Consider the following 14,988-nt stretch of genomic DNA (forward strand, 5'->3'; position numbering starts at 1 on the left):
ATGTGCTCTTTTGCTGCATTTTATATGCTGCCATAAAAGGAAAATTGGCTGCACACTTGCATGAAGTGTAAATAATGAAGAGTATCTGACGGAAAGCCCCAATAGTCAAGAAAATTACCGCAAAACCTGAATTTAAAACTCCATCTTAGCTCCATGCCTTTCCAATGTTATTTCTTGGTAATGGGCTTAATTAATACTGGAATGCCATCTGGATTTGCAGCTCAGCTCTCAAGCCCCTCTGCTTTGGTGGACTTAAGCCAGGTTCCCTTTAATGCACTTGAAAGCAAGGCTTGGTAGGCAGCTACATTTTAGACACTGCATTTCTAGCCTCTGGCAAGGCATCAGTGAAGCAACTACAAGTAGTTTAAGGCGGGAAATAACTATTATTATTGGAGCTGAAGTGCCACTGACAAAACTCAGGCATGTGATCTGGTGGGCCAAGCGCTGGATTTGAATGCTGGGAATGCTCACATATCATTGTGTCATCACAAGTAACCCTCTCAGCCTTGCTCTAGCTGAAAAACTGGAATAAGAATACAGCTGTACCTTGGTTTTCAAACAGCTTAGTTCTCAAAGGTTTTGGCTTCCGAACGCCACAAACCCAGAAGTGACTGTTCCCGTTTGCAAACTATTTTTGGAAGCCAAATGTCTGACAGGGCTTCTGATTGGCTGCAGGAGCTTCCTGCAGCCAATCAGAAACCACACTTTGGTTTCTAAACATTTTGGAAGTCGGACAGACTTCCAGAACGGATTCCCTTCCACTTCCAAGGTACGACTGTAACCCATTACACTTACACAGATGCACACGCAGAGTTACAGTGAGGGCAAACAAAGCCTTTTGCACATTGATATACTAGAAGAAAATGATTACCGTAAATTTCGCTCCATAACACGCAGATTTTTCCTCCTAGAAAGTAAGGGGAAATGTCTGTGCGTGTTATGGAGCGAATGCCTACAGATGGCGGGGGAATATCCTGCAGTCGTGAGCAGCCCGTGGCTCGCTTTGAAACAGCAAAACGGGTGTAAGCGGCTCCTGTAAGCTAGCAGAGCCGGGAAGGAGGGAGAGAAGCAGAGCGGGAGTTGGCTGCTTTAAAACAACCCCTGCTCTCTGTCCCTGCCTGCAGTTTTTTGCTGTCCGATTTTGGATTAGCCACTGTAGGGGCTGTGTGTGTGTGCTTGAGCTATCGTTCTCCTCCTCCTGCTTCCCCTTCACTCCCCCTGCGACTTTAGAATCCACACTCTGTGTCTCTCTCTGTGTGTAAGGACTCCTTCTCCCCTTGCTTCCCGTTCACTCTCCCTGCGACTTTAGAATTGACACTCTGTGTGCCTGTGTGTGTGAGAGGGCTCCTTCTCCTCTTGCTTCCCATTCACTCTCCCTGTGACTTTAGAATTGACACTCTGTGTCTCTCTCTGTGTGTGAGGGCTCCTTCTCCCCTTGCTTCCCATTCACTCTCCCTGCGACTTTAGAATCCACACTCTGTGTGTCTGTGTGTGTGTAAGGGCTCCTTCTCCTCTTGCTTCCCCTTCACTCTCCCTGCGACTTTAGAATCCACACTCTGTGTGTCTGTGTGTGTGTAAGGGCTCCTTCTCCTCTTGCTTCCCCTTCACTCTCCCTGCGACTTTAGAATCCACACTGTGTGTGTCTTTGTGTGTGAGAGGGCTCCTTCTCCTCTTGCTTCCCCTTCACTCTCCCTGTGACTTTAGAATCCACACTCTGTGTGTCTGTGTGTATGAGGGCTCCTTCTCCTCTTGCTTCCCGTTCACTCTCCCTGCGACTTTAGAATCCACACTCTGTGTGTCTGTGTGTGTGTAAGGGCTCCTTCTCCTCTTGCTTCCCCTTCACTCTCCCTGCGACTTTAGAATCCACACTGTGTGTGTCTTTGTGTGTGAGAGGGCTCCTTCTCCTCTTGCTTCCCCTTCACTCTCCCTGTGACTTTAGAATCCACACTCTGTGTGTCTGTGTGTATGAGGGCTCCTTCTCCTCTTGCTTCCCGTTCACTCTCCCTGCGACTTTAGAATCCACACTCTGTGTGTCTGTGTGTGTGTAAGGGCTCCTTCTCCCCTTGCTTCCTGTTCACTCTCCCTGCGACTTTAGAATTGACACTGTGTGTCTGTGTGTGTGAGAGGGCTCCTTCTCCTCTTGCTTCCCCTTCACTCTCCCTGCGACTTTAGAATCCACACTCTGTGTGTCTGTGTGTATAAGGGCTCCTTCTCCTCTTGCTTCCCGTTCACTCTCCCTGCGACTTTAGAATCCACACTCTGTGTGTCTGTGTGTGTGTAAGGGCTCCTTCTCCCCTTGCTTCCCGTTCACTCTCCCTGCGACTTTAGAATTGACACTCTGTGTCTCTCTGTGTGTGTGAGGGCTCCTTCTCCTCTTGCTTCCCCTTCACTCTCCCTGCGACTTTAGAATCCACACTCTGTGTGTCTCTGTGTGTGTAAGGGCTCCTTCTCCTCTTGCTTCCCGTTCACTCTCCCTGCGACTTTAGAATTGACACTCTGTGTCTCTCTCTGTGTGTGAGGGCTCCTTCTCCCCTTGCTTCCCGTTCACTCTCCCTGCGCCCCTGGGCTCTCTCAGCGCCCCTGCGACTTTAGAATTGACACTCTGTGTGTCTGTGTGTGTGTGAGGGATCGTTCTCCTTCTCTTGCTTCCCATTCACTCCCCCAGCGCCCTGTGACTTTAAGGCCAGTTCTCTCTCTCTCTCTCTCTCTCTGTGTGTGTGTGTGTGTGTGTGTGTGTGTGTGTGTTTTGACCTCACTGCGCTTGTTGGGGGAGAGTGTTGGTCGCAATTTTTCTTGATTTGTCTCAGAGTGGTTACTATCGTGGTTTCCTTGCTGGGGAGGAAGGAGAGACGCAGAGCCTGCTTGTTCTAAAGGAGCAAAGCCGGAGAGGAGCCTCTCCTGCATTATTAGCAGCATCCTTCTCCACACACCCCACGCGTGCTGCTTGTCCCTTGAGTGCTTTTCCTTCCCTCCCCACTTAAAACGTGGTTACAAAGCACAGATCCACATGGATCCTCAGGATTTTTGCACTGGGTCACCCCAAATTCACCATCAGATCACATAGCATGTCCATGGCTACAGCCTGCACAAAAAACACACACGCACCCACTGTTTCATGGGGCCGCAGTGGTGCAAAAACGTGGTTACAAAGCATGGACCCACATGGATCCTCAGGATTTTTGCATTGGGCTACCCCAAACTCACCGTCAGATCACATGTCTGTGGCCACAGCATGAACCACAAAAATCATACATCCACTGTTTTGTTTAGAATATTTTTTTCTTGTTTTCCTCCTCTAAAAACTACGTGCGTGTTATGGTCAGGTGCGTGTTATAGAGCGAAAAATACGGTAACAAGGGACGGCCAGAACTCACTTCACAGTGCCAGAAATAACTTCCTAGCCTCAGTCACTAAGGAGGCTGTGCAGTGTGATGGAGAAATGGGGATGGTAACATCAATAGTCCAAGCCTTCAGGATATCAGAGGGGGGTGGGGAGTCAGTCATAAAGTGAATGCTGCATGTGAGGATGCAAAGCTCTTGGAAAGTGAAGTGAACGATCACAGTCCACTCATTCTTATCCTACAAGGGATAAGCGCTTTACAGGAATAAAAACAGAAAACACAAGCATTAAAAGCCATAGAAACTTAAATATACTCACATCATCAGCTTCACACACCACATTTTCTGGGATGTTTCTCTGCCTTTTTGACAACAAAATGTATTAACTTACAAAACATTCAAGAAGAAAACAACCAGCAATTTGCATCAACTTTAACAAAACAGCACAAACAGCAAAACAGCCCAGGAAACCTAGGGGCTCAAGGCCCAATGATACACCACAGGTTAATGGCAAAATGTGTGCCCCTTGCTTCTCCCTGTAGAACCTATGCTGGCCTTCTGGCTAGATGGGGAAGAGTTTTCTGATTATTCTCCTAGGCTCACATTGACTGCTACTCACCCTTGGAGTGAACCTGACAACCAGGAGGCAGAGACACAGTCAGGGCTAGAATAACCACAAAGATAAGCTGCAGGAATGGTCTTGAGCTCAGACTGTGACCCCAGGTGTGGAAATTGCCAAATAGTTGCGATACCATGTGCAAACACCACCTTTTCCCGTTCTTCACATAATAAAATTCCCTAGAGCTCTGAATACTGTGACTGCCTCGCCAGAACAGAGGAAAGCAGAGGCCATATTCCTCGTAATAAAATGCACAGATGGTATCCAAACAAGAACAGCCACCTTCATTCGCTGCTGCTTCCCCCAGAGAAAGAGAGGACCATCTCCTCTGAGAATGGTGGCATCAGCTGGGCCAGTATGAGCCTCCCTGTCATGATGCAACTTACAAGAAGCAATTCCAGCTAGGCCAAGTGAAGACCCCGCCCTATAAGGTCAACAACTTCCCGCATTATAGTCACTTCCAGGAAGAGTATTTCTCAGGGGTCACCAAGGTCTGCTTTTGTACTGTAAGCAGTCTCTTCCCATCCAAGCTAGTCATTGTAAGAACCTTGCAACATTAAGAATTTGGTGCTGGAGTATGCATGTTTTCCTCTTCCTTCCCCATTCCTTTTTCCTTATGTGCTGTGTCTAATTGTTGCATATGGAAAACGAGGTCCGCTCTCTCCCATCCTTCCTCTCTAAATCTGCTCCAGAAGATGTGGGGGAATGCCCAGGACAGGTTTAGGTGGCACAGGGAGAGGATAGGGGACAATCCTGTGGTGCCAACGGACCTCATTCCTCACATGCACAGCCCTTAGCACTACACTGAATTCCACCCTCAGCTCTTAACACAGCGTGAGCGCTAGCAACTTAGACAACATGAAGAACAGAGCACTACCTTAAAGGAAATGGAAGTGTGAGTTTGCAGCTGTAGCTGTGTGGACCTACCTGTGTAAGTGCTGGGAGAATAGGAAGTTTTGCTGAGAAATGTACGGGGAGAGTGGAGAAACACAGGATGCTTAGACCTGTGCTGGAGCACTGACCACTCTGCTTTGCACTGCAGTTTTGCAGATAAACGTACCACTATTTGGAGAGCCTCAGAAAAACAATTGTGTTCCTTGGAGCCATAAAAATCCTAGATTACACAGCTCTCCTCTTAGTTGTAATTGCTTTTCAAATTGCAACAGTATTTTATTCTTCCCCCCTTCCCAAACCTTAGCAAACAAAAATAAATACAACCTTCTTAAACCCAAATACAAGCAAACATAAAGAGACACTTCTTGTGGCTTTCTGGGATTGATTTCCCTACATCAGGGTTGATTACAAAGCAACAGATTATAAAGTAGCAGTATAGGCTTGCTACATCAGCCTATCCCTTCTGTTCTTTCAGCCTTTGAGAGGGATGTGACATGGGAAAAGGGTGTCTGAGTTAATGGAACCTGAACAGCAAGACAGTTTGGTGAGCAACATAAGAAAAACATAAACACTCAATACAGTCATTATGGGCCCCTCCAGACTGCCAATGTTTTGCAGGAGGGATTCATGTTTGCACAATTAAAGTGTATTAAAGTGCTCTGTCACCCAAGAGATCCATTTTTGAAAAGAATGGGACTTCTTGCAGTTTGCAAAGTGACAAGGATGTACATTAAGGTGTGTGAAAGGAAGACATGATTAATGGGAAGATGTACAAGCACCCTGTAAGGAAATCAGGATGAATGCGGGATGATTGATCACTGACATCTAACCAGACCATAAACAAATCAGAACAAAAGACCAGTTATGATGTAGCTTTCATGTACATCAGGATACATGCTCAACAAGCAGGTCACCTGGAAGAGCCAATAAGGAAGGGGAATTGCCTACTTTCAAAATACTTTTGTAGCTCCATCTTTCATTGTCTATATTGATAGTGTACTCACAGATTCATTGGGAAGAAAAGTCCCATTGCTTTCTTTAAAGGAAAAAGGATAGCTAGCAGTCTGGAAAGGGCTTTGTTCAGCCCCCCCAAACTGTTTCCCGGGGCCCCACCATGCCTGGAGTATGGGAAGGATTATGGGAGGAAGCCAGGCAGAAAGCATCTCGGCTTTCTTTTCTGCCCTCACAGCATCTTCCATACTGAGTTATGCACAAGATCTGCCAAGCTCAGAGGATACAAAAGGATGTTTCAGAGGCGCTTCCACCTTCATGAAAGCTAATCAGAAGATAAAGACAAAACGCTGAATCAATGAATGGAGACAGGGGCATGAAACAGGGTCCCCAGTCATGCATGGCATTCCAAGGAAAGGCAAATAAAAGCCCTTTTGCAGCTCTTCCTTGCTCAGCCTGAGGAAGGCTGGGGATGGAGTGGGGAGGGCCACACGTATGGGGATGCTGGGGGCAGGGCTTGCATGTCAGAGCCCAAGCACGTTGTTACCTCCTGTAATCTGAACCCGACAACGGTGATGTCAGAATCCTCCAGATCTAAGAAGCTGGAAGGCTATAAAAGGAGACATGAGTAAAAATCACCCTAATTTCCTCTAACAGAGAATTCAGATGGTTGAGTGCCTACAGAATTGGAAAAGCAAGAGGGAACCATTAACATGCCTGGATGAGCCCATGAGCACAGAAAAATACAGAACATTTTTAAAAACCAAAAGGGACATGACAACCTCCCTTCCACCCCCCAAAAACCTCCTCAGCCAAAAGAGGATTCATTGTGCTCAATGGCTTGCAAGAGCTAAAGAATGTTGAATGTTGGTTGAGGAAAAATGGACAACTGGGAGACAGAGGAGTAAACTGGCTTGCTTGATCCCACTACTGAGGAGAACACATCTGACTGGCTGGAATTCTAAACAGGAACATTCCTGTTAGGGTGTGGGGATAAAATGCAAGTTTGTTGCAGATTCCACTTGTAAAGTGGAAATGTCTTCCAAAGTATGTAAAAATGCAGAATCTAACCAACATTTTCAAATAGAAGGAGAACAATTAGACTGTTTATGATTCAGATTTGTACCCAAGCTTTCAAACACATTATCTGCATGGCTTACAATAAGTATCTAACACCCATAAATTCAGCCAAAAACAGCAACTCTATAAAAGCAACACCCAAATAAAACAGACCAACAAAAGTTTAAAAGCCTAGGAAAATAAAAAGGTCTTTTCCTGGCGCCAGAAAGACATCCGAGTGTCAGTTAACATAACAATATTCATGAAATAAATTACCTGTCTTTTAAGTCCGACTCTCCAGGAAGTGTATCAAATGGTAACAGGGGGCGGATCCTGCAATGGACTCTGATATTTCCCCTTAGTTCCTGAGGATGCAATGCAGAAACATAGTCAGCAGTTTTAAAAACTCGTGAATGAAATGGTGTGAATCAGAGGCGGTAAGAAAATACAGAAAGTTGTGTTGTTGCTATGTTGCCTCATGACTATTGAAGCTCTGCCTCATTAAATTACCACAGAGAGTGAAAAAGTGTCCAAGTTGGTTTTACCCCGACCAGGATTTTGATGAAAGATGATGGTCTTAAACTCCTTAAGTCTGCCTTTCTTTCCCCATTTTTTTAGCCACTGTAATCTGACTGATGCACTAGTGAAAGTAAATGTTCTTACACAGCACGTGAAGTCAAGACATATTTTAAAAGGTTGCAATTCAGACAACCCAACTGTTTCTTTAAAAAGCCCCACAGTTTGAAGAGGCAGCTGGGAATAAAGGGAAGGCAACAGGCCTTGGAAAGAGCAGACAAGAGAAGCCATGAGCACAGCCTCCCATGCAGATACAGGAACTGATAAAAAGGAACTGGAAAGTCATCTCAAGTTGCACACTGGCAACTCCGATATTTATGCAGATCTTTTAAAAGACATTGCAGACTCAGTTACCAGGACACTTACAATTAAACTGTTATGAAGTACTTTTCTCCTTTGTTTTTCTTTCTGGTATCGCTCATTTACTTCATGCAAGGACTGCTCAAGTTCAAAGGCTCTGGTCTGAAAGGCTGAAAAGACATTTTCACAAATGTTCACAGAACTGTTAGGCTATTTCCCCCTCAGACATGGGCCTGAGAGCATCTGCACACTGATGCCTCCAAACAAGAAGCCATATAAAAATGGAATATGCAAATATTATCACAGAGAGCCTCTTCAAGTCCAGCACTCTCATTTGAGACTTTGTTCTCTGCACTGAAAACATTTGTATGGTCCACAGGTAGAGAAGCTCTGCCATGAGTGCATCATAAAAAGGTAAAGGTACCCCTGCCCGTACGAGCCAGTCTTGACAGACTCTAAGGTTGTGTGCTCATCTCACTCTATAGGCCGGGAGCCAGCGCTGTCAGGAGACACTTCTGGGTCACGTGGCCAGCGTGACAAGCTGCATCTGGCGAGCCAGCGCAGCACACGGAACGCCGTTTACCTTCCCGCTAGTAAGCGGTCCCTATTTATCTACTTGCACCCGGGGGTGCTTTCGAACTGCTAGGTTGGCAGGCGCTGGGACCGAACGACGGGAGCGCACCCCGCCATGGGGATTTGAACCACCGACCATGCGATCGGCAAGTCCTAGGCACTGAAGTTTTACCCACGTCCCTATGATGAGTGCATCATAGCTCCACCCAAATTGCACTTTGCTGCTGCTTTGTGCCTTGCTTGGGAGCGTCCAGGGGCATTCAGTCAGCTGCTGCTGGCAACAGAGTGCTGGGCAAGATGGACCTTGAACCGAAGTACCTGGGCAATGTTTATATTAAAGGTAAGGCAGATGTGGTCCATCAGATGTCACTGGGCCACAACTCCCATCATCCTAGACTATTGGCAATTCTGATTAGGGCAGCTGTGAATTTGAGTCTAATGGAAGGGCATAAAAAGAGCCCTGCTCAATCCGGCAAAAGGCCCATCTAGCTAGCATCCTGTTCTCACAGCAGCTGGTCATAAGCTGGACATGAATGCAACAGTGCTCTCCTCACTTGTGACAACTTGTGCAACTGGTTTTCAGAGGCCTACTGCCTCTGAAGGAAGACCGTTGCCATTGTGGCTGGTAGCCATAGACAGCGTTCTCCAGCATCATTTCAAAAACCACAGGCTGCCCAGACCTGTGCTTGTATTTTCATTGTTCAGTTTCCATAGAAACATGCTCCACCTCATCACTACTTTCATTAAAAAAATTAATTAATTTTTAAATTTCTACTTTTCAAGTTTATACATTTCACTAATTTTATACATTTCACTAATTTTACAATCATTTTGGCATTTCAAAACCTGACTTCCTTCCCCCTTTCTGCAGTTCCTTAAATTTGTTTTTAATATCTTCTACATATCCAAATTAACTTAATTTGCTCACTTATTCATCTTCTTTAAATATATACTCTTATGAAACTGCAGGTTATTATAATAATCCTGCCAATGTTTTTATCTGTTTATAATTTATCTGTAAATATTCAACAAACCATTGCCACTCTTTTATATTAAAAAAATTGTTATCTTGATTTCTTATTCTTCCGCTAAGTTTTGCCATTTCTGCATATTCTGTAAGTTTTTGTATCCATTCTTCCTTTGCTGGGACTTCTGCCTCTTTCCATTTTGGGGCAAGTAACATTCTTGCCGCTGTAGTAGCATACGTGAATAAGTTTCTATATATTTTAGGAAGTTCTTTCCCTATAATTCCCAAAAGAAAAGCTTCTTGGTTTTTTTTTTACAAAGGTTATTTTAAACATCCTTTTCATTTCATTATATATCATTTCCCAGTAAGCTTTAACCTTATCACTACTTTCAGTTATGCTAGGTGCTTTTGCCTGACCCCTGTAACTCTTATTCTAAGGAGACAGGAAGACAACCCATCCACTCTCTGAGTGGACCAGAGATGCAGTATGCTCTTGGTGCAGTACATCTGCTTTGTGTAAAGTCCTGGCAGCAGCAAAAAGTTGCCTCTCAACCCAAAGCCAGAACCTTCATTGCAAATTCTGCGAGCTGCTACCAACAGTGGCACTGCTCATATGGTTCAAGCACCTTAGATGCCAGCCTGATATGCTTTCAAAGGTGCTCATCTCTTACTTTGCATAGCCTCATTATGCATCTGAAGCCTTTGGACAGCAGCCAAAATCTGACCAAGGTAAGTTTTGCCATGATGCTGGACATCTCTGGAAAATGTGAGGGCAGACAAACGGAGATTCTTCACTTCTTGCTTGAGTTTCTATTTAAGAAACAGAAAGAACGGTCTTTAAGGTAAAGGTAAGGTAAAGGACCCCTGGATGGTTAAGTCCAGTCAAAGGCGACTATGGAGTTGTGGTGCTCATCTCACTTTCAGGCCGAGGGAGCTGGCATTTGTCCACAGATAGCTTTCCGGGTCATGCGACCAGCATGACTAAACCGCTTCTGGCACAACGGAACCCCATGACGGAAGCCAGAGCACACGAAAACGCCGTTTACCTTCCTGTCGCAGTGGTACCTATTTATCTACTTGCACTGGTGTGCTTTCGAACTGCTAGGTTGGCGGGAACTGGGACAAAGCAACAGGAACTCACTCCATTGCAGGGATTCAAACCGCCAACCTTCTGATCAGAAAGCCCAAGAGGCTCAGTGGTTTAGACTACAGCACCACCTGCATCCCTATATTGGGTATGGTTCAGACAGGAATGGGGTGGGAGAGCCCCAAGAACAGCACACGGAGAGGAGAGGGGAGATTATTCTGTCTGGCAAGCTGAAATTCCTGCACTGACAGAACACTTACCTTGGTGCAATTTTTAATTCCTTCCTATGGCTGCAGTTCTACACTAATTTAATTTCTACTAACTCAGATGGGATTTATACGACCTTTCACGGAATATCACTGCACTAGGATTCCCAGTGTGAGTATATATTGGAACTGCATGCCAACGATTCCCAAGGTAAGCTGTGGGGGCATGTATTATTTATTATAACTGTAACCCATCCTCCGTCCAGGTGTTTCACAAGCAATATGATTTCCCACTGGGGACTATTTACACTGGGCTTCTTCCAGCAGAATTATCTGGACCCATTTCGGTCTACGTTCAGATTAAATAATAATTTACTGATGTTTCATGTAAACTGCTTTGTGGTATAGAAATGTCTACTCAATCAATTAAATCACCTGCGCCCAAACCCAAGACCTTTAGAGATGAAGAAAAACAACAAAATAATAAGAGGCTCCTAAAGGTCAAGTTACATTTTAAAAATTCTCTGCGTACAGAGTCTTTCAAATTCTGATGGTGCAGCATTTGTATGTGTACTCAGAAGGTAAGCTCTATTGAATTCCATGGGGCTTACTCCCAGGTGGAATAGAATTGTTGAGTTGGAAGAGACACTGTGGGTCATCTAGCCCAACCCCCCTGCAATGCAGGAATCTCAACTAAAGCATCCATGACAGATGGCCATCCAAATTCTGCTTAAAAACCTCCAAGGAAGGAGAGTCCACCACCTCCGGAGGAAGTCCATTCCACTGTTGAACAGTTCCTACTGCCAGAAAGTTCTTCCTGATGTTTAGTCAGAATCTCATTTCTTGTAATGTGAATGCATTGGTTTGGGTCCTACCCTCTGGAGCAGCAGAAAACAAGCTTGCTTGTAAGTAGGGCGAGGACTGCAGTCTGAGTGCTTTTACCTGTATGGCTTCATGCAGCTGGATTATAACGGATCTGACACTTCCATGACACCTCTGCTGCTTATAATAAGCAAAGCTATCATTTGCTTCTTCGCCTGAGATTTTCCCAATAATTCCTTGATTCTGTTTAAAAATAAAAATAAAAAACCCAGATAGTTCAAAAAGACAAACAGACTGGCAATTGGAGATTTATACAAAGCCCAACAACATAAAATGTAAACATTCAGAAAGTCAAGTGTTATAACCCATAAAAGTTCACTGTATTTTTATGCAAAGGCTGGATGTGAGGAATTGAAATTTTTCACATGAAGCAATGGTTTTCTACCACCCCTAGTTTTTCTATTTTCCTTTATGCATGAAATGTTTGATCACCTTCAGCTTCTAACTAGGTTCTCACAAAAGGTTGTCTATTTGAATGAATGACAGTCTTCCACTTAAGTCAGCAGTGGGAGATTATAGCTGTAGACACAATGAATTGATTAACATTTGACTTCTTATATTAAAAAGTTCTGAAATCCCATTTCTATTCATAAGAAAGGGGAAATGAAAATCAATTTTGAGAGCAGATGAGTTCATTTAACCCTAACATTCTTGCCACTTTCCAAGTATCTGTTGTCATTTAATCTTTTACTCCACATTATCATGGACAATGAAGGTTGGTATATTTTCCAATATGTAGAAACTCTCAAGCTCAATACATACATTATTTTTTTCTGGTAGATTTCCATCAAGACATATGCAGCTGTGCACAAAATTGTTTCTATTGCATAGCTTCCATGCCCTGTGTGAGGTGCATCTGTGTCAATCCCCTGACAATTTCTTTTTAAAGTTTCATGTAACAAATCTGATGAGATGCAGGCATTTATGACAGCTGTAAGCCATAGTAAGCCTCTGCTACCCCCTGCATACCCTACTGCTGAAAAGGCCAACGGATCTGATATTGTTCTTTTTCTGAAGTGGTCTGTGGATTACAGCTGAAGATCAAATAAAAGGTTCTGGTGTGTGTTTGTTTTTTCAGTAAGGTGACTGGCTATGATCAAAACCAGACTAAATGCTGTAGGCCAGTAGTTCACAATTAGCTAAGTATTGTGGATCTCCTGTTTTTTAAAAAACTAAGCCCCCTACTTTTGAAAGCATTGATACCTCTATGGTAGTTTTTGCTTTGTGAATGGTGTCACAGACCCCCTGGGGTCCATGGACCACCAGTTGGGAACCACTGCTGTAGGCAATTGGGTGAAAATGATTGACAGCAGGTTCAAAAGGGACAGAAAGGAAGTATTATGTTACACAACATATGCATTAAAACAAGAGGTTGTAATGAGAGAAGGCAGCGGTGGAAAAATGATGGTTTAAATCACCCCCCCCCCCCCATAAACTAGATCTATTGCCATGACAGCTAAATGCAACCTCTTAGTATCCAGATACAAGCACAAGTCATTTCTTCAGCTGCTCACCATCCTTTTCTGGCTAGGCCAGTCAGTGCCCTTTGGTGTGCGCCAGAGCTGCTACCTGCCTTTGATGGTTGTTTCTTGCAAGCTAAGTGTCAAGATGCAAGCAGTCCATGTCACAAATGGTTTCATCTGAGATAAAATTGTAAGCTCTTGAAGAGATCCCTGTGAAGACTTTGAAGCACCGCAGTCATCATATTTCTCCAGCACGTTATTCTGGTAAGTACTCGCAGGGAAGCTGAGCTCAAAAGGCAACATCTGGTTTTCAGTCAAGTTCTATTTTGTTTCAGTTGATCCCTGTTTTTATCCTTAAAGAGTTAACCAAGCCTCCACAAGGGCAAGAGACTTTCATGAGGTCACCCAGTAATTTACAGTCTCACATTAGATTAGAACCTCTTGGCTGACAGTTGCTATTACCACTAATCCCTGCAGTCTGCCCTAATGCGGGCCCAGCCTCCAACTGTTCCAAGTTTTCTAAATCTCTAGCAGTGTTGCAGTGCAAGATGCAAAATCCCTCAGCAAGGATAAGTGTCAACTATGCTCAACAATGGCTTGAAAATTAAATTAAGGCAGCTATAAAGAAGAAGCAACGTATTGTCATATTTTAAAGGTTTCTCAGACACTGGTGGTTTCCACTAGACCTGTTCTTCCTCTTCCACTTAACAATAACAAAAATACTATGTTGAATGAGACAATTAAGATTACAGTGGTACCTCGGGTTAAGTACTTAATTCGTTCCGGAGGTCCGTTCTTAACCCGAAACTGTTCTTAACCTGAAGCACCACTTTAGCTAATGGGGCCTCCCGCTGCTGCCACGCCGCTGGAGCACGATTTCTGTTCTCATCCTGAAGCAAAGTTCTTAACCTGAAGCACTATTTCTGGGTTAGCGGAGTCTGTAACCTGAAGCGTATGTAACCTGAAGCGTATGTAACCTGAGGTACCACTGTACTACTTCAGATCAGTCGACCACTGCATAAGTTACCATTATAATAGTTATGCAATCTGAACCTGGTAATCTAGAAAGCAGGTATTTATTACATCATGTGAACATACAGAAACTTTACTGCAGAGACCCATGCTTAGCACCAACACGCTACAATGTGTTTTTATATCTGAATTGTTTTTCCATTGTGAAATAAACATGAATAATCTGCCTCATGTGTTTTCCGGTAGAAGAGGGTACATGAAAAATCTGTAACATGTGGCCCATCATTTATTCATTCTTGCAAGCAATCACTTGAAACACAGCTGCAAAGAGGCTACACCACATGGCAAAATGTTTGCATTAATAGTGTCTCCCCATGTAGCTCCACAGATTTTCATTTGCACCAGCATAGCAGAAAATGTTGAAATGTTGCACTTCCTAAAAATGACAGTATTAATTAAAGGGGAGGATCAAATATCAAATAATTTCCAGTAGCCTTGAATTCTCTCTAATAGAATGTCAGGTAAGAAAACATACAAATGAATTCAAGAGGATGCCATTATGGTTAATGAGAAGGCTCAAGGAAGCTATCTATACAAGGCAGGAGCATTTTCTGTAAAAAGTAGGTGTCTTGCCCTTATGAGGAGAACAAGGAGCATAATGTTGAAAATAAGGTGGTTGATTTGGATTAGATTGCCAAAACAACAAGCATTTATTTAAATTACAACTCACAGAACTGGCAGTGGGGGGGGGGGGGAATGCCTATTCTACCCTGGAGAATAATGAGGAAAGGATTGAAAACAAAACAGCCAGTATTATAATGTTCGTAGCTAAATCCAAAGACTTGTGAGTTAGGCCCTTGTCTATTCTAGGTAGCAGCAACTGTTCAGGAAGAGCTGTGTCAGGTGATAATTACAGTAATTAATGTTTTAGTTGTGCCTGTAGGTTGACAGATGGCTTTTACTCTGCTTAAATTGAAAGATGTAGTAATACACAAAAAAATGCATAGCAACCCAGGGGAACTGATGAGAATATACCTTCAAAACCATGCTGCAAGATGGATAAGAAGATACATCTCCATCCAAGTTGTATTATGCTGATC

The 14,988-nt window shown here is 43.9% G+C and overlaps 1 protein-coding gene across 4 annotated transcripts in view; it reads right to left on the reverse strand.

Annotated features, from left to right (window-relative positions):
• KIF25 (kinesin family member 25) overlaps window positions 1-14,988 on the reverse strand; it is a 42,404-nt gene that overhangs the window by 24,003 nt on the left and 3,413 nt on the right. For 3 of the 4 annotated variants that reach the window (XM_028723919.2, XM_077925816.1, XM_077925814.1), the window contains 5 exons: window positions 11,514-11,636; window positions 9,950-10,088; window positions 7,805-7,908; window positions 7,139-7,227; window positions 3,659-3,701 (listed from right to left, as the gene is read on the reverse strand). In XM_028723919.2, coding sequence (XP_028579752.2) covers window positions 3,659-3,701; window positions 7,139-7,227; window positions 7,805-7,908; window positions 9,950-10,088; window positions 11,514-11,636 — 498 coding nt within the window. Of the gene's footprint in view, window positions 1-3,658; window positions 3,702-7,138; window positions 7,228-7,804; window positions 7,909-9,949; window positions 10,089-11,513; window positions 11,637-12,967; window positions 13,739-14,988 lie in introns of those variants that run through there. The other variant, XM_028723920.2, reaches the window with a different exon arrangement.

Source organism: Podarcis muralis, chromosome 3 (assembly GCF_964188315.1).
Source record: "Podarcis muralis chromosome 3, rPodMur119.hap1.1, whole genome shotgun sequence".
Lineage (NCBI taxonomy): Eukaryota > Metazoa > Chordata > Lepidosauria > Squamata > Lacertidae > Podarcis > Podarcis muralis.